Genomic DNA, 19,951 nt, shown 5'->3' on the forward strand with positions numbered 1-19,951 from the left:
TAGATAGATAGATAGATAGATGGATGGATGGATGGATGGATGGATGGATGGATGGATGGATGGATGGATGGATGGATGGATGGATGGATGGATGGATGGATGGATGGATGGATGGATGGATGGATGGATGGATGACAACAAATTACATTATTTGATTGATGTCAATGAATGACAGACAGACAGACAGACAGATAGATGGATGGATGATGCAAGGATAGATGGATGCTGTAGTTGCTCTGACACACAAAATGCTGCAAATATGAAACAGGAATCAAGGTCAACTCATTGTAGGTCAACCGACATTTCAGAGTATAATTGGCAGAATATGCAGTCATTAAAGTTAATGTTTTATTTCTTAAATTGCCTGTTTTAGTTTCAAGTCATACAGTCTATGTAATTTGCTGAATCACAAGGAAATCTACATACACCCTGCAGAGAACGTCCGGCCCTCGCCATCCTAATTAATGTGGATTTTACAGCAAGGAACAATCCAACTCCCCTTTCCAAATTGAGGGAAAGCAGATGTGACTGCTTCCTTAGTATGCGTCTCACCCTCATTCTCTGGTGTCCTCAATCGCTTGTGACAGTGCTTCCAGAGTAATAGAGAGAAGAGGCTCTCTGAGTTATTAACTTTGGCCCCCCTCCACACATCCACACGCCGTTCCAGGAGGTGTCAAATACACTCACCCCCCCACCCCTCCCCGATGAAAATGGGCTCCTCCTGAGGATATTTCTGGCTCCAGAAACAGAGCACCTCATCCTCTGCTTATCCCTGCAGTCTCATCCGCCTCTGTCCCAAATACTAGCAACACTAAAATCTTTTCAGCACAATTTAGAAGCTTTCAGAGCAGCCTGTGATGCTTACATGCTACGCAACACCCAATATGTCTTGTGAAACATTTAAAAGGCTGCCCGGTGATTCATGTACAGCTCACCATATTGCAGTTTGACTAAAATTCATCTTGCTTTTTTTTGCCGAGCACATCAGCGGCGTAGTGGCAGTTACCGTCTTTCTAAATTGCATTTGATTATTTAAATCAATTTGTACCTGTGTCATCGAGCTGTATGTGAAACCCTGGCGTGACATTTGTCTTAGATTTGCTGCATCGATGCTATCGTTCATGAGACGTTACATTTTCATAATGATAGTGTTAAGGCCGCTTCAGATTATAGAGAGGACTGACATTTCGTTTGTGAATTTATCATGCCACGCAAACCACTCGCTTTAAAAATATGGTCCTAATGCGCAAGGTATTTGAGGTAGACTTATGACAATATCAGATTTCCTTGCTGCAATAATTGTTGAAGCTGTTATCTCGATTATGTAATTATTAGCACAATATTTACATAAGCTGCAAATAAGCTTACTTTTATGTTTCTTGCTTAATAAATGTACAATAAGTAAATTGAAAATGTATTCCAAAGTACAATAGATAATGACATATTAGTATATGTTATTTAATGCATTACCTCACATCAACAGTGAGAAATAGTTATAATAATAATATTTGTTCCAGCAGGTATGTTAATGTTAGAATTACTAAGGTACAACTGAAATGTATTAGCAATTAGCTCCATCACATAAAAGTTGCTACTTTAAATCTTATAAGTTTGATTTGTGAATTATTCAAGACTAACTAGGAAATGAACATCACCAAACAGTAATGAATTCCCAGAGATGGGTTGCGGCTGGAAGGGCATCCGCTGCGTAAAACATGTGCTGGATAAGTTGGCGGTTCATTCCGCTGTGGCGACCCCAGATTAATAAAGGGACTAAGCTGAAATGAAAATGAATGAATGAATGAATGAAACAGTAATAAACATCTCAAAAGAGTAAGGTTTTACACGTTCCTTTTATTATCGATTTAATTTACAAATGGATTCTCATTCTAAAGTATGAACAACAAAATCTGAAAATGTTCAATCAATATCTCAAGGCATGTTGTAGGCCAGATTAAAGCAGCACTTTATAAGTATTTAAACTTTAAAGTTATGTCTCTAAAATTATATTAATGGTTTAATAACTTTTACCTAGATAAATTATACTGCTTCAGCTACCAAATCACGCATGCAAATGATAGATAGATAGATAGATAGATAGATAGATAGATAGATAGATAGATAGATAGATAGATAGATAGATAGATAGATAGATAGATAGATAGATAGATAGATAGATAGATAGATAGATAGATAGATAGATAGATAGATAGATAGATAGATAGATAGATAGATAGATAGATAGATAGATAGATAAGTAGGTAGGTAGGTAGGTAGTTAGGTAGGTAGGGACGGATGGATGGATGGATGAATGCATGGACAATGATAACAAAAAAATAGACATTTTAGGTGGAACCCAAGATAGGTAGGTAGGTAGGTAGGGACGGACGGACGGACGGACGGATGGATGGATGAATGGATGGACAATGATAACAAAAAAATAGACATTTTAGGTGAAACCCAAGTGCTCTCTGATCCTCCATAGACACCAAGGGTCCAGAAAAGGAACCAAAACCATCCTCAAAACAGACAATAGGCATTCAGTTCAATCAGAATATTTAACAGTTTATGCTCCCCAGTGTCAGTAAAGAGCTCACATGACTATTACCTATGATGTTCCAGTGCTTTGTTTCCAGAGCAAGTTGTGTGTGGGCATCAGGGCGGTATACAGCTGTACATCACTGCACAGTGCTCATGAAACTGAACAATATATTGACACTGAAGATAAGAAACTATTGAAAAATGTGTCGTTGTTTGTGTTTTATGTGCACTCTTGTAGCTTGATAATATTCCAGTTGAACCACTGAAGGCATTTTGTCTGTATTGAGGATTTTTTTATTACCTTGCTGGACTGTCTGTGAAGATTTGCTCTCAGATTTCGCTTAAAATATATACATTTTATTGTGAAGATGATCAAAGATCTCTAAGGTATGGAACAACACAAGGGTGAGTAGTTAATTACAAAATGTTCATTTTTAAGTGAACTCACCCTTTCCAATGTGAAGATGTTTATGTTTAAAAATGAATAGCCTATTACGTTGTCAAGCATTTGGTGTTTTAGATGGACATCACAGCAAACCAGTAGTGGGAAACATCCATATGCACTCAGACACACTCATACACTATGGCCAATTTAGTTTATTCAATCCACCTAAAACACATGTCTTTGGACTGTGGGAGAAACCGGAGCACCCGGAGGAAACCCACTCTACACGTGGAGAACTTCACACAGAGCTGCCAACTGACCCAGACGGGACTCGAACCAGCAACCTTCTTGCTATGAGGCGACAGTGCTAACCACTGAGCCACCATGTTGGCCTCCATATGAACATTTTTAATAGATATTCTAAATGTTTAAATAATAATTAGCTATTTTTGGTATTTTGAAGTGCTTGATTATCACAGTATATTGTATTATTATTAAATATCAATCCAATTCAAGCATGTGACATTCCTTCTATCCTTCTCCTTTCTCTACAGACGACAATTATTGTAGTGGACAATCAAAATCCAATCATATGATTGAGAAGGACAATAACAACAACAACAACAACATGAACAATGAGGAGTATGAGAATTATGACGAGCTGGTGGCCAAGTCTCTCCTCAACCTGGGTAAAATCGCAGAGGACGCTGCCTACCAGGCCATGACCGAGTCGGAAATGAACAGCAGCTCCTCCAACAGCGCAGGAGAAGACGATGATGAAGACGAAGATGACGGAAGCGAACAAGGAGGCCACAAAGGAGAATTGAGTGTCGACTTGGATAGTGATGTGGTTCGAGAAACGGTGGACTCCCTGAAGCTTCTTGCCCAGGGTCATGGAGCCGTGCTGCCTGATGAGGGATACACGGACGCCGGGTCTGGAGATACTTGCCAAGCTAATGGACGTGGCCAGGCGGATGAGAGCGAAGAGGAAGTGTGCCTCAGTAGCTTGGAGTGTCTGCGTAATCAGTGTTTCGATTTGGCTCGAAAACTCAGCGAGACCCAACCGTCAGAACGGCCCTTGATGGAGCACCACATGCAGCATCATTCCGAGCAGCAGCAGCCGCAACATTTGCATCCACATCCGCATCCGCATCACCCTCCAATGCCCCGCTACGACAGCTGCCAGATGGACCAACACAGACCCCTCGAGCGGAACTACTCAGACATGGTGAATCTGATGAAACTAGAGGAGCAGCTCAGTCCCGCTTCCAGAGGCTACCCATCTAGCTGCGCCCAGGACGGGGATGAGGACACTACCTCGGTGGCCTCCGATCGCTCAGATGAAGCTTTCGACATGACTAAAGGCAACCTGTCGCTGCTGGAAAAGGCCATTGCTCTGGAATCGGAGCGTGCCAAGGTTATGCGAGACAGAATGGCATCAGAACAGATGGTGGCTCGGAGGGACAATCAGCGCCTTCATGGAGAGCACAGCCCAAGGCAGAGCAGCAGTGCAGAAGAACGCAAGGCCCGACTCCATCATGATGGCGCAAAAAGAGCTTACTACCCTAAAGGTAAAAATAAAACTTGTAATGAGATTTTTTTGCATTTCTGCAGAGATTTCGGTAGATGGTTTTGCTTCGTTATCAGGTTTACAGAATATGGAAGTCATATTTCGACATCGAGGAGGCAAATAAAAAAAGGTTAATCTGGTAATTTCTCACCGCTGTAAGAAATAAAGTCACAATTGTGAGTTAGAAAGCTGGAATTTTTTTATTTTATGATAATTGAGACTTTAAATCTTAGAATGTGACTTTATATCTCATAATGCAGCTTCATACTTCACAATTTTGGTGTAATTTCACCTAATTGTGATATATGAAGTGACATTTACGAGAAATAAAACCACACTGCTTGAAGCGTGACACTATTTCACCTAAATGAGACTTTAAATATTCCAGACAAACTTTTTATGTCTTATTTTGAATAGTTTTTCATTTTCACTCTGTTTATTTTGCACAGTTCTGTTATGGTTTTTGTTATTGGTTTTGGTTATTTATTTTTGGTAACTGTCTCTTTTGTCCTAATTGATATTATTTATTAGAGTGTGACTTTACAGTATGTCTCATTACACAGCGTTACATCTCACACAGCTTCTTTACATTTTTTTATATTGTTGTTTTCATACGTTCCATTTTATATGTTCCAGTTTGGCTTTTTTTTACTTCAAACGTTTAAATATTCAAACTTCAAATAATCACTGACTATTTATGACTATCAGACTGACAATCTAACAATTTATTTACTTTTTAACATTCCCCCACATTTAGTTTAATTGTTTTCAGCATTCAGCATTGCTGTATTATTTATTAATTTGTGATAATTGTGACTCAAATGTCATTATATCCCAATGTGACTTTTTATCTCACAAAGTGGCCTTAAATCTCATAACCGCAGTTTATTTTTTCCTAATTGTCATATTACATTTCAAAATGACTTGTTTTTTTGGAAATTAGATTTTTATATGTCCCTACGTGGCCTTTTCGCACAATTACAAGTTTTAATTTTCTCTCTCCCACCATTATGAGACATAAAGCTAGCATTTCCTTCTTTCTCTTTCTTTAATAATAGTAATTGTGACTTTGAATCTCACAATGTGATGTTATATTTCACAATCGCAACATTATTTCTACTTATCGAGACATTATATCCCACAGTGGGGCTCCATAGACCTTACATTTGCAGCTTTATTTCTTCAAAATATGACATTATTACTTTCAATGTGACATTATATCTTACAATGCACCTTCATATTTCACAATTGCATGTTCAATCCCCTTATTTGTGATAATATCTTTCACGATATGACTTTATTTCTCATAAATGTGACTGTATATATGTATATATATATATATATATATATATATATATATATATATATATGCAGGTCTTTGTTTTTTTACTTTGAGATGCAATCAGGTTTCCATAAAGTAGCCTGCTTGCACAAACAGCCATCTTTTAAATATGAATAAAGAGTCTTGGTCCTCAAAGCTGTTGCAGCATTTGTTCCCCCGTGTCTTAGGTCACTTAACATTCCGTCACACATTGCACTGATGACATTGATGACTATAGAGGTCACTTTGGTGAGACTGAAACATTTTTGGGGCTTGTTTTAAACACTCAGGTCACCCTGGTAGCAACTTCCATAATGGCATCAGCTTATGCTTCTAAAATAGGCTGACATGGTAACATCAGAGACTTACCTTGTCAGGCATGAGTAATGGCAATCTGCACGGCCCGTTAGGAAAGCAAATCTCATCCCTTTGGATCCCGCGCATGGTTTATTACCTCAAATCCTTCCCAATCCACGCCCACCACCTTTGGGAGTGAGCCATCCTCCCCGATATTAGCAATCAGAAACTGCAGAAGCATATCAATATTACATTAATAAATAGTGGTTATGGATGTTGAGGGTCCTCAGATCACCTCTGCGTTTCCCAATCTCACCGCTCTTCCTGTCTGATACTTTAAAAGGTTCGTCGTTTGTCTCTGTTCTGATGGTGTTGTTTTTTTATGTTTCCTTTCCTACCATTTTCTCAATTTGCGCTATGTTTTCCATTAAGGAGAGCTTCTCTGTGCTTCCCATTGCAGAGCAGTTTGCTGTTGTTTTCAGTGCACCACCACAGCAAGTCAGAGGGTCGTGTAATTATAGAATTACACCGTGATTTCACACCTCATCTCCAGAAAACTATTCTTGGCGCTAATTATTGGAGCGTCGTTATTAAACATGTCGAGTGATCTCACTGTTCTGACTGACATGGAGCATTATTATTGTATGCTCGTGGAGTTTTACAGTGGTTGTTTGTGGATAATAAAAGAGGGAATTATTTTACAATCTCTTAGCTAAAATGGAAACACTGATGCATTTATGGATACCATTTTGTTGTTATATTTGCATGTAATTGACAGGTTTTTTGTTCATCACAAAAGATTGTCTCATTTTTTGCAGTACGAAATTTGATTTTCATAATGTAAGGTGATTATGAAATTAGTTCTTTTTTTAATAGCTTGCACAAAACAAATCTACATCTACATTGGTTGGGGTTTTTATTATCATAACTTATATATGTTGTACCCACATATATATACATATATATATATATATACATATATATATATATATATATATATATATATATATATATATAATATTTAAATATAATACTTTTTTATATATAAATTTCCCAAATTATAATTAACAGAGCAAGGAAATTTTTACAGTATGTCTGACAATATTTTTTTCTTCTGGAAAAAGTGTTATTTATTTTATTTTGGCTAGAATAAAAGCAGTTTTAAATTTTTTTAACCATTTTAAAGGTCAAAATTATTAGCCCCTTTAAGCAATATTATTTTTTCATAGTTTAAAGAACAAACCATCATTATACAATACTAATTACCCTAACCTGCCTAGTTAACCCAATTAACCTAGTTAAGCCTTTAAATGTCACTTTAAGCTGTATAGAAATGTCTTGGAAAAATATCTAGTCAAATATTATTTAGTCATCATGGCAAAGATAAAATAAATCAGTTATTAGAAATGAGTTATTAAAACTGTTATGTTTAAAAATGTGTTAAACAAATCTTCTCTCCGTTAAACAGAAATTGAGGGAAAAAATAAAACAGGAGGCTAATAATTGCAATACAAATACAGTTTCACCAGATGGTTTGAACAGTTCAATTTAATGTTTTTCTGGAGAGTCTAATAGTATTAACGTACAGAGGTTGAATAATCACACTGCAAAAAATGCTTTTCTGACTTTTGAGAGTTTTTGTCCTGCTTCTAGTCCAAATAAATAAATTCTTAAATAAAACAAGTAAACTTATCTTGTTTTTTGGTTTGAAATTTAGATTTTTTTTGACTAGAAACAAGTGAAAAATTTCTTAACTATAATTCAGACTCAACATTGCATATCCTGTGATATGACTATTGCAAATGTGACATTGCGATTTCGACTCTGAAATGATATATTGTGCAGCCCTATTTCATGTTACCAATGCACAAAAACAAACATCTCTAAATTATTGAAATGTACAATTTATTTCTCACAAAATAAATGTTATTATGTAATGGATTCGACTTTAGTTTTTAAGACGTTTCCCTATTCTCTTTATTTTTCATGTAGAAAACATTGAAAGGTTGTTTCACTATTTTTGTAATAAGTGCAACAATATCAAAATATCTCTATTAATGTACTTATGATTGATTTTTGTTATATTGTTTACATGTGTTATGTTAATCCTTTTTTAATTGCCTATATAATAACAATTCTTCTGTGCCACGACTGTTGGATTTATTTACAGTAAATAGCAATCCAGTACATTCAATCGTTTAAACCAACACATCCGGTTGTTAAACTCTGAAAGTCTCTCGCATCACTGTCCCTCCTCCCAGCCACATCTCCGTCAAGCTGTATTCTTTATCCAGTGTCCAATTTCAAAGCAAACCCACAGTGTTTGAAAATAGCTGTAACAGTAGCATAAATGTTATCACAAAGAATCCAGCAGGTTAATGGGATTTTTCGTACTGTGCCTGTAACAGGATATGCTAATAACTGTCTTTGCTTGCAGACTCAAGGGGAGAGAAAAAGGAAAGCAAGTGTCCAACCCCGGGTTGTGATGGCACAGGCCACGTCACCGGACTTTATCCTCACCATCGAAGCTTGTCCGGCTGCCCCCACAAAGACCGAGTGCCACCAGAAAGTAAGCTCAATTTGGATGCCTATTTGCACCTGATAAATGTTGCACTATGCCGTATTTGCCATCTGTGTTGTGTGCATGTTTGACCTCTCTCGTCTAGTATTTCTGTTAAGGATTTACATTTTTATTTATTTATTTTTGATTGAATAGTGGTCACTGTTTGCACTGTCATCAAAACAGATCATGCTTTAAGTTTAAAAGCACACACATTGAGATACAGTTTACTTTTGCTGCATAACAGTGTTGGAAATTAACAGGGACTTGATGGCACCAAGAAGAATCTAAAATGCAAACAAATTTGAGACGACTCCTTTAAAAAGCGCAGTTGTGCGGTTAAAGTAAACTAGGATGAATGTTATGTTAAAAGTTTACAATAAGTTATGTGTATGTTGCATCAATTTTTTTTACTCATCATTTTTTGCAGCGCCGAGCATTATTACCAATCACATACATTTCACTGCAAAAATAAAAGCTTTTGTCTTGTTTCTAATCCAGTCTCTCAAAATTCTTAAATCAAGAAGCATTTTTGAGACAAGTAAAGAAGTCGTTTTTAAAAAGTAGTTCAAAATATATTTTAGGAATATATGTATATTCAAGAATATTGGTAAGAAATACAGGAGGCTCTTGAACATATATTTGAAAGAGATATACCTTTAGAAAGTAAGTTGTTATATTTTGGCTGTGTAAATCCAGATACAGTGACGGCAGTCAATAAATACTCTCATGGTCACCAGTAAAAAAGCGATCCCATGCAAATGGATACAGCAAGAGCGACCAACCTTAAATAATTGGATAGATGCAACTATTGAGATCTATACAATAGAAAAAACACTTTTGTAGTTAATTTAAAGAAGGATATATTCCTGGGAAAATGGAGGAAATGGGTTGAATATTTCAGTTAGAAGACTTGATTTTGTTGCTAGTAACATATACAGTTGAAATCAGAATTTATTAAACCCCCTTTGAATTTTTTTCTTCATTAAATATTTCCCAAATGATGTTTAACAGAGTAATGAAATTTTCACAGTATGTCTGATAATATTTTTTCTTCCGGAGAAAGTCTTATTTGTTTTATTTCGGCTAGAAAAAAAGCAGTTTTTAATTTTATAAAAAAACATTTTAAGGTCAATATCATTAGCCCCTTTAAGCTATATATTTTTCTGATAGTCTACAGAACAAACCATCATTATACAATAACTTGCCTAATTACCCTAACCTGCCTAGTTAACCTAATTAACCTAGTTAAGCCTTTAAATGTCACTTTAAGCTGTATAGAAGTGTCTTTAAAAATATCTAGTCAAATATTGTTTACTGTCATGATGGCAAAGATAAAATAAATCAGTTATTAGAAAAGTTAGAAGAGTTATTAAAACTATTATCTTTAGAAATGTGTTGAAAAAATCTTCTCTCCGTTAAACAGAAATTAGGGAAAAAAATTAACAGGGGGGGCTAATTATTCAGATGGTTTAATAATTTTGCCTTCAACTGTAGTAGATGCTAAACTGATAGATAAATGTATGCTAATGTGTGTATACGTATATGGTTATATATATTAATATTGTATTGTGTGTTATCCCCATGTGTATAATTAAGATGGTCATTTGAGATTATTCTGGAAGGAATTATATTATGACATGCATTCTCAGCCTGGATGTAAATAGTCTTTTAATTTGTATTACTTTCTTTTTTTTATGCTATTTTTATTTCTACAATTTAAGAAAATTTGACATACATGAGATACTGACATACATCACATACTGAGATTAAAATGTAGCTTGAAATATAGTATGATTGTAATCAATTGAGTGTTGACAATAAACATAAAATTAAAAAAAAAATTAAATAGGTTTGTTTTTTAAATAATGTGTCAAAAATAAGAGAACAAAATAATAAGGTACTTGGGCAAATAAGGTAATCTTATTTCAAACTGTAATCAAGATTGTTTTACTTACCCCACTGGCAGATTATTTTGGTTGTTTTTAGGAAAAAAATTATTTTGAATTAATTCAAAAACAAAACTATATATTTTTGACTTGTCTAGAAAATGCTTCTTAAACATGCTTCTTAATTTTTAAACATTAGAACTAGAAACAAGACAAAAACTCTGAAAGTCTGGTGTCTCATGCAAATGTTCAGAACTGTGGAAAGTCAATAAAATAGTTTGTAAACAATTTGACACTAATTTATACTTAAATATATTTAAAATTTACATTATATTTATTTTTTGATGTAGTAGTAGTAGTAGTAGTAAACTTTATTGTCCCTGACAGGAAATTTGTTATGGGCATCGCCATATTGCTGCAGACATTCCCTAAAAACAAGCTATAAAAACAATAGAAAATACAGCAGTTACAATATGTATGATGCTAATTAAGATAGACTCTTGTTAAAAAAACCCACTGAAACAGGTACAAAGGATTTCTTATAACAGTTTAACCTACACTTTGGGACTCTATCTTCTACCCGAGGGAAACAGTTCGTAATGTGGAAATAAAAAATGAGTTGGATCATTCACAATCCTTTACACCTGATTGAGGGCACAATTCTCATATAAAACTTGAGGATTAAAATATTCATCGTGCCCAACAATTTTCCATCTTGTCTTTAAGAGATGCATCAATTTAGATTTACACTGAACAGATAGGTTGCCAAACCACACTGTGATACCATATCTAACAATACTTTCAAGTACTGCTTTATAAAACTAACTAAAAATGCTATTATTGTTTTTTAATAAATGTATTTATTAGGATTATTATTATTTTATTTATTTATTTATTTATTGTAATGTAATTTAACTAAAATAAACAGGTTATAGATCTTTTTTTTGATCTAATTGAATCTAATTCAGGCAACAACAAAAAAAAAAACTGTCAAGGTGCAAACATTTAAAAGTGTAAAACACAATGTTTTTTTTTTGGGCCAGTCCAGCCAATAGCATAACAGCACCTACAGGGGAGGCGGGATAAAGCTAAAAAAATTCAATATGTGTGCAACACACAAAAGTAACACTTTATTGTGATGCTCCATTTGAGTACTAGACTGTCTGCTTAATAACTGTTGATATTGCTCCTTCAACAGACATTTAACTGACTATAAGAAACTTTCAAGTACATGTCAACTTACACTAACCCTAACCCCAACCTAACAGTCTACTTATAATCTAATATGTATTAGTTGGCATGTAGATGCAATGTAACTTAAATTCAACAAAAGGACCATCAAAATAAAGTCTGACCATATTTTTTGACTTGTCTAGAAAATGCTTCTTGATTTAAGGATTGTTAAACATTTGAACTAGAAACAAGACAAAACTCTTAAAGTCTGGTGTCTCATGCAAATATTTAGAACTGTGGAAAGTCAATAAAATAGCTTGTAAACAATATGACACTAATTTATCTTTTTCTGTCCCCTGTTATAACAAAAATGGCCTCGAAAAGGTTATATAAACTATACAATAAGTGGTACTGCTGTTGAGTACTACGATAATGATATTTTCTGTGACACGATATGATAACATTTCCCTAAATAAATGCTATTATTATTATTATTATTATCATTATTATTAGTTATAAAAGCATTTAAAAAATATTTATTTATGTAATGTAATAAAACTAATATAAACAGGTAATATATCTTTTTCTGATCTAATTAAATCTAATTCAGGCAAAAAAAACTGTCAAGGTGCAAACATTTAAAAGTGTAAAACACAATGATGGTTTTGGGCCAGTCCAGCCAATAGCATAACAGCACCTACTGAAGAATTGGGTATAAAGATAAAAATTTGAATATGTGTGTAACATACAAATGCTTGACACATAAAATAAATTAGTCTGCGATATAGATATTGCATATGCTATTATTGCAGCAATGATCATTTTAATTAGTACTGACCATTTCTGTGTATCATTACACCTGTAATGGAAAAATAAAAATTGCACTTATAAAAATATATATATCTGCATCCATGTAACATTCGACAGACCAATATTATTAGTAGTATTAGTACTATTATTATCGTGATGGATTGAGTTTACATGGTTTATTTTGGATTGTTTGACCAAAATATATGGAGGACACAGAAACATGAAATTATGCATTATTTATTTGACATTTTTTCAGGTTTGGTCCACCATTCAAATCTCTTCTGTATGTTGTTAAATACACTAGATACATTGGCGCATCTCTAATTTCTGTAATTTAATGAGTGCTTCTTGTCCTCCACCAGTAGCGGTGGCGCTCTTTCTCATACAAACCCCCTTCCTTCGCCTGTCTGCATGTGCTGATTGGCTCTTAAGTGGAACTTTGATCTGTTTCTCAATACGTCTGCACTGATCTCTCCGACGCAAAGCAGCTTTTTCCAGCCGTACCTCCAGTCACACCTCTAATTGGATGAGGATCATGTCACAGGCGGCTTCTGATGAGTCAGTTTACTGCAGGCCCAGAGACGTAGCACCGCAGGATGTGTCATAGACAGCCTAATGGCTAGACTCATTTAATTCACCAAAAATAAATCTGTTATTATTATTGAGGAGAGATTTCTCTTCCCTCTTACGCCAATGCTTTTCACACAACGTGCATGCCATTAACACATTGCATGCCTAGATTGTTCTTTCACCATATGGTGCGGTCCGTGATTAACTTTATGATGAACTGATTTCAGCTGGAACGCTTTCTTACTAGGAGCATGTGCATGTTGTTGTGACTGAGCCCCGTTGGTCTTAATGGAAACACAAAGCTTTCATACTCACTCTGGATCCTCTTAACCTTCTCTCGCCCTCTCCTCTCTGTTTGTCCAAGTTCTTGCAATGTATGAGAATGTTCTAAAGTGCCCCACGCCTGGCTGCTCGGGACGCGGCCATGTAAATAGCAACAGGAACTCGCACCGCAGGTGAGTGGCTGGATGGGAGCGCGGCGAGAAGACACTGCCGGCACTGTGATTTTTCCAGGGGTTTCATATTATTTAGATTGGGAATATGAAGAATGCATGGATTTAGATGGAGCTTTGCTTTTAGGGTGGAGAAGAGGGACTGATTTGTTTTTGTTGTGCTGAGATCGGCTGGATCATAGAAGCACATACTGTAGCTCCAGGCGATGATATTTTATTTGCACAATGGCACTTTTGACATGCAGACTGGAGATTTGGAATTTCATTCCCACATGAAGCAAGTGGCTTTGCAAAACGGCTTTGAAAGACTTAAAAATAATAATGAAGTCAACTTGTAATATTATATATATATTACAAAGTAATATTATTATATATATATATATATATTAATAAAGGTATTATTATCATCATTGTATCTTATAGGAAAATAATTTTCAGATGTTGAAACAGAATTTGGCCACCCGCTTCGAACACTCAATTGAATGGGCGTTTACAGTGGTTATCAGCTGATAAATATGGGCTAGTAGGGGCCTTCTGCGGCTAATGGCAGGCTTAGAAGGCTGTTATCATCCATCCACATGGTTAATCGGCTATACCAATAGAGAAGACTCCAGATCCAGATCTGTTTTTACATTACTGTGATGGTTGGGTTTAGGGTTGGGGTAGGGGTAGACATTAATAAAATACAATTAATGAGAAATTTAAAGAATAATATTAATAATTTTTATGATTAATCAGCTACTAATTGAGAAAACTCCAGATCCAGATCTGTTTTTACATACTGTGATGGTTGGGTTTAGGGTTGGGGTAGGGGTAGACGTTAATAAAATACAATTAATAGGAATTTAATAAATAATATAAATAATTCTCATGGTTAATCAGCTATACTAATAGAGAAGACTCCAGATGCAGATCTGTTTTTAACATTAATGTGATGGTTGGGTTTAGGGTTGGGGTAGGGGTAGACGTTAATAAAATACAATTAATAGGAAATTTAATGAATAATATAAATAATTTTCATGGTTAATCAGCTACTAATAGAGAAGACTCCAGATGCAGATCTGTTTTTACATACTGTGATGGTTGGGTTTAGGGTTGGGTGTAGCGGTAAAGGTTAATAAAATACAATTAATGGGAAATTTAATGAATAATATAAATAATTTTCATGGTTAATCAGCTATACTAATAAAGAAGACTCCAGATGCAGATCTGTTTTTACATTACTGTGATGGTTGACCTTAGGGTTGGTGTATGGGTAGACTTTAATAAAATGCAATTAATGGGAAATTTAATAAATAATATTACTAATTCTCGTTAACTTCCAGCCACAGACATATGTGATCTATAGTTGATTAATCATGTGGATGGAAGATAGCAGCCTTCTGAGCCTACCAGTAGACGCAGAGGGCCCCTACTGGCCCATAGCTATCAGCTGATATCCACTGATAACGCCCATTCAATCAAATGATAACATTCGGACAGGCTTATTTGGCACTACTTTAGAAAGCTGAAAAGGATTGTAAGATTTTATAAAATAATATTTTTACAAATATTCAATTTTGATAATTACTAATTATGTCATTTGAATTAATTGGCACTGTATGTAATTTTTATATAGAAATATCATACACATATACATGGTATCATATTGGTATATTGGTAATATAATATTATGTAAGTCACAATTTCTTTACAGTTCAAATAAAAACAGAGAATTTGTCCTCTCCAAATCTTGATATTTTTTTGAGAATGAGAGCTCCACACATATGAACAGTCACACACTCACACTTATGCTGTTTTAAGATGTTCCTCTCAGTGCATATGGTGTACATTCAGACAGATGCAGTCTCCACCCGAAGCTGCTGCAGGCCATGTTATATGGAACAGCTCCTATGGGACACACACACACACACGCACACACATACACACACTCACACTATTAAAAGGGTTGAGCTGAAGAAAACAAAAATGTATAATAGGGGAATATAACAACCTTGTACAGTATATATAGGTTTGGTCTGCTCATTCTTCATCGCATGGTTGTCATGGCAACTCAGAATAGTGACAGCCGTCCTTCTGTCTGTCAGTCATTCTCACTCATATTTTTCAGTATCTATTTCTGTAAATGCAGTTAATGCACAAGTATCCCTCTTCTTGTGTGCTTTATTTGTATATGTTAAGTAATGGTAGAGCGTTTCTGTTTGTATTTTGTTTCATTTTTTGAGATTGCCTGAATAAGAGCTGCGCAATTGATTGTTAAAAAGGTTGCAATCTTGATTCAAACACTCACATGATCTTTAATCTAAATGATCACATTTTAGATATGTTCATTAAATGAGCACCGCGGGACATTCATATATGCGTATGACCATCAAGAGCAGTCATCATGTATAGTCTGTTAATGAAACAGCGTCAGTCTTTAGTTCAGTATTCAGTACTATTATTATTTCTGTAACAGGCATTGAACATGTACAGTTGGGTTATACTGTAAAGACTGATCTCTACGTTAGCAATCAAACTCATTGTGTGAAAGCAGCTTGATCCTTCAAATGAAGGTTGTAGTAAATGCATTATTACACCTACAGGTGCAGGTGACAAGCAGCCATAAAACATTTGTAAATGAGCAATTTCTTCATGAGATTATTCAAAAGTGCTGATTTGTACAGAAGGGACAGTTGTGGTTATGTCTTTATGAATGAGTTCATATTAAATTAAAATAACAATAATAATATTTGGGCGTCATGGAGGCACAGTAGGATCGCCTCACAGCAAGAAGGTCGCTGATCCCGGCTGGGTCAGTTGGCATTTCTAGGTGGAGTTTGCATATTCTCCCCATGTTTGCGTGGGTTTCCTCTGGGTGCCCCAGATTCCTCACAAGTCCAAAGACATGTGGTATACAGTAGGTGAACTGAATAAGCTAAATTGTCCGTAGTGTACGTATGTGAATTCAAGAGTATTTGGGTGTTTCCCAGTGTTGGGTTGCGGCTGGAAGGGCATCCGCTGCGTAAAACATATGCTGGATAAGTTGGGGGTTTATTCCGCTGTGACGACCCCTGATTAATGAAGGGACTAAGCCAAAAAGAAAATGAATGAATGAATAATGATATTTGAAAAATAAATTATTAAATTGATTAAAAAAGAGATTCAAGCAGCACATTTGGCCAGAATCATTAAATACTTTTGTATCTGTATAAATTACTTACTATCTTTATTGTGTAAGTTACTTTTTCTGTTTGCTGTTGTTGTGAATTTATTAAAGGGATAGTTCCCAAAAATTTATATTCTGTCATCGTTTACTCACCCTTCACTTGTTCAAAACCTATTTCTTCCTTCTGTTGAACATAGACAAAGGCTATAGAATACTCATAGCATGTCATTCGTATAGTTTTGAATGGGGAAAAGTGTAATGATGTTCAATATGGAGAATGAAGCCCCGGCTTCTAGTACAGGAGCCAAATATCGATCGATATAGGCTGAAGATTTTCCGGGGAAAGGGCTTAGATCAAATGTGAGTTTCTACAGATTTTGTGTGATTCAAAGCATAGAATCACCAAATGGCAACCCTTTGTTGCTATTTGGAAAACAGCCACTAGATGTCGCTAGTGTCACGCAGCGGCCATTTTGTAATGACAATTCCAATAGAACAACAGCACGGATAACTAACGTTAGACAGAATGAATTAAAATATTGAGTTAAATATAAGTTAAAATATCATGTATTATTACGCCCCAATTGAAAAGCAACATTTTAAACAATATCTTAATTAAAAGAAAACAATTTCCAAAATGTTGACAAGACATTTTAACTTATGACATAAGGTTAACGAAATAACTTAAATTAATTTATTTTTAGTTTTACTTAAATTAGAGTGATGCATAAATGACTATACCCCACATTAAAAACTACATTTAATTTTTAATGACAGCACCAAGACGTCTAGGCATGGAATGAACAAGCTGGCTTCATTTTGCAACATCTATCTTTTCCAAAGAGATGCCCCATATGTGTTTAGTTGGGTTCAGATCAGGAGACATATTCATAATAATATAAAATAACAAAGATGTGTATGTGTGTGTGTATATATGATGAATTTATGTGTCAGAATTCAATCATTTTTTACATAAAAGCTTTAATAGTCTTTCTTTAACAGACAACACTGGAAAAAATACTATCTATATTTTTAATCTATCTAGATATCTATATATATCTATACTATCTATACTTATAACATAATACTGCAACAAAAAGTGTACTGTCAGTCTGTTATCAACATCCCATTTTGAAAGTCATGTTACTTTAATTTAACATGTCAGTATTAATTTATATTTTGCCAGTGCGTAAACTATTAAATTAAAGTAGTTTAAAGTAATTTCACCTAAAAGTGACAGTTCCAAGAAAATAAGTATGGTTAAAATATAAACATTAAGGCTGTAAAATAAACAAAAAGCTGATGATTGTGATAGTAAGTGTTGTACTGTCGTCTTTCAGGTTGTATCTCAGCTTTAACGCGCTTTTTAAAACAAATAAATAAAAAACAAAGCAGCTGCTTGCTATCGCGAAAGCAATAAGATCCAGTGGACGGCCGATCACTTTCACTCCAAAATGGCAGAATCGTGGGGCTGTTATTTGGTGATAGCCTTTCAATGGAACGTTCTATTGAGTGTCGCCTCTTGGTAATTCTAAGCTCTGTGATGAAACTAAAGAGACAGTTGTTGTTTAATTTTGTTGGTGATTCCTAATATGAAATGAAATGTAATTGTAAGCTTGGCAAGTAATGGAGACTGCCTGAGCATACTGCCTCAGAGGCTTTTCAAAGATAGCCGCAGTGAAATTACTTGCCTTAAAGGGACTTTGACATAGAAGATGTTTTGAAAAATGCAGCCATTGATTCCATAGTAATTCTTATACCAACAATCAGCATTTTTCAAAATATCTTCTTTTGCGATCAACAGAAGGAAGAAACCAATAAAGGTTTAAAACCACATGAGAAAGAATATAAGAAGAGGTAATATTCATTTTGGGGTGAACTGTTCCTTTAAGCTGTCAATTCAAAATCGTGAAAGAATTGTGATCTCTTTCCTAAACCAAAATAATAATAATAAAGAGTTGTGGTTCGCAATCCAGAATCACGCAGCTCTAGTACGAATGGTTTCCATGTTACCCATATAGCCAATCATAAAATTGCAGACGATAAGAAGACAGTTTCCAACTATACAAAGGATTACAGAAAGGGAAAAGTGGGAGAAATGAGACCGAAACGAGGGCTAAACGAGCAGAGAGGGAGAGAAAGAGAGTAATGAGAGGATGAAACAACAAGGGAGAAAGAAAGAGAGAGAGCGAGTAAGAATGGAGGAGAAAAAAGGAGAGCAGGGGAGCGTGGCTGGATGTTGTGAAGCTATATGTGTGTGTCTCTCTGAAATGACTGCGGTATCTCGCTGTGAGGAGCTTTCTGAAGCCAGCCAGCCAGAAATGCCCAGCAGATATCTGTAAAGCTTTGCCTTCATACTATAGAACTAGGCCACATGAAATGCATTATTCATACATAAATATCCCCATGTACCGCACACATGCATACCAGGATTTTTGCAAACGCGTTGGAAGTCTGTATTCAGAGAATGTCATAAAAAGCGGACTATTCTCTCTGACAGGCTCGTCTCCATATGCTGGGATTATACATTCCCTCATATCTCACTTTGTTCTTCAGCTTCTGCTATCTGCTAGGGAATGTGTGTCTGTGTGTGTGTGTGTGTGTGTGCCCTCACAGGCTGCTCGTAAGGTAATGTTAACACTACACAAATTGCTCTGCTGCTTTTGCAGTCTCTCGGGATGTCCCATAGCTGCCGCTGAGAAGATGGCAAAGGTTCAGGAGAAACATCACTCCTGCGAAGGCCCCAAGTCCAACCAGGCGTCAGACCGCGTCTTGAGGTACTGCGGAACCCTCCTCAATGCCTTATTAATGATATGATGTGAACAGTAAGGCTTTGAGTTAGCCTCTTGTTGGAATGGCACATTAAACCAATTCTCGTTTAAATGTATATACTATTTCTAACAAAATAAATGATTCCACTGCAGATTTAAAAAGAATCACAGAGCATTTTTTTCAATCAACTTTTCGTGGAAACAAATATGCTTTTAATGTAATTATGTTATTCTGTTATAAATAATCATTTTTTAAATTAGATGTATGTATACAAAGAGGCTTCATCTATATACCAATATATGTTTTTTTAAACGCTAAGAATAGATTACATAATTCTAAATGTAGATCATTTAAGGCACAATATGTACTTTTGTTTTTCAAAATATCCAAAAACCACTAGAACATTATAATATTATATATTTTGTTGACATATGTAGTTACATTATTACAAATATTTCGAAGA

At 35.1% G+C, this 19,951-nt stretch overlaps 1 protein-coding gene across 3 annotated transcripts in view; it reads left to right on the plus strand.

The window, feature by feature from the left end:
- myt1la (myelin transcription factor 1-like, a) overlaps window positions 1-19,951 on the plus strand; it is a 122,780-nt gene that overhangs the window by 73,666 nt on the left and 29,163 nt on the right. For all 3 annotated transcript variants that reach the window (XM_056481681.1, XM_056481682.1, XM_056481683.1), the window contains exons 7-10: window positions 3,481-4,497; window positions 8,552-8,683; window positions 13,481-13,571; window positions 19,386-19,493. In XM_056481681.1, coding sequence (XP_056337656.1) covers window positions 3,481-4,497; window positions 8,552-8,683; window positions 13,481-13,571; window positions 19,386-19,493 — 1,348 coding nt within the window. The remainder of the gene's footprint in view (window positions 1-3,480; window positions 4,498-8,551; window positions 8,684-13,480; window positions 13,572-19,385; window positions 19,494-19,951) is intronic.

This window comes from Danio aesculapii, chromosome 20, assembly GCF_903798145.1.
Source record: "Danio aesculapii chromosome 20, fDanAes4.1, whole genome shotgun sequence".
Lineage (NCBI taxonomy): Eukaryota > Metazoa > Chordata > Actinopteri > Cypriniformes > Danionidae > Danio > Danio aesculapii.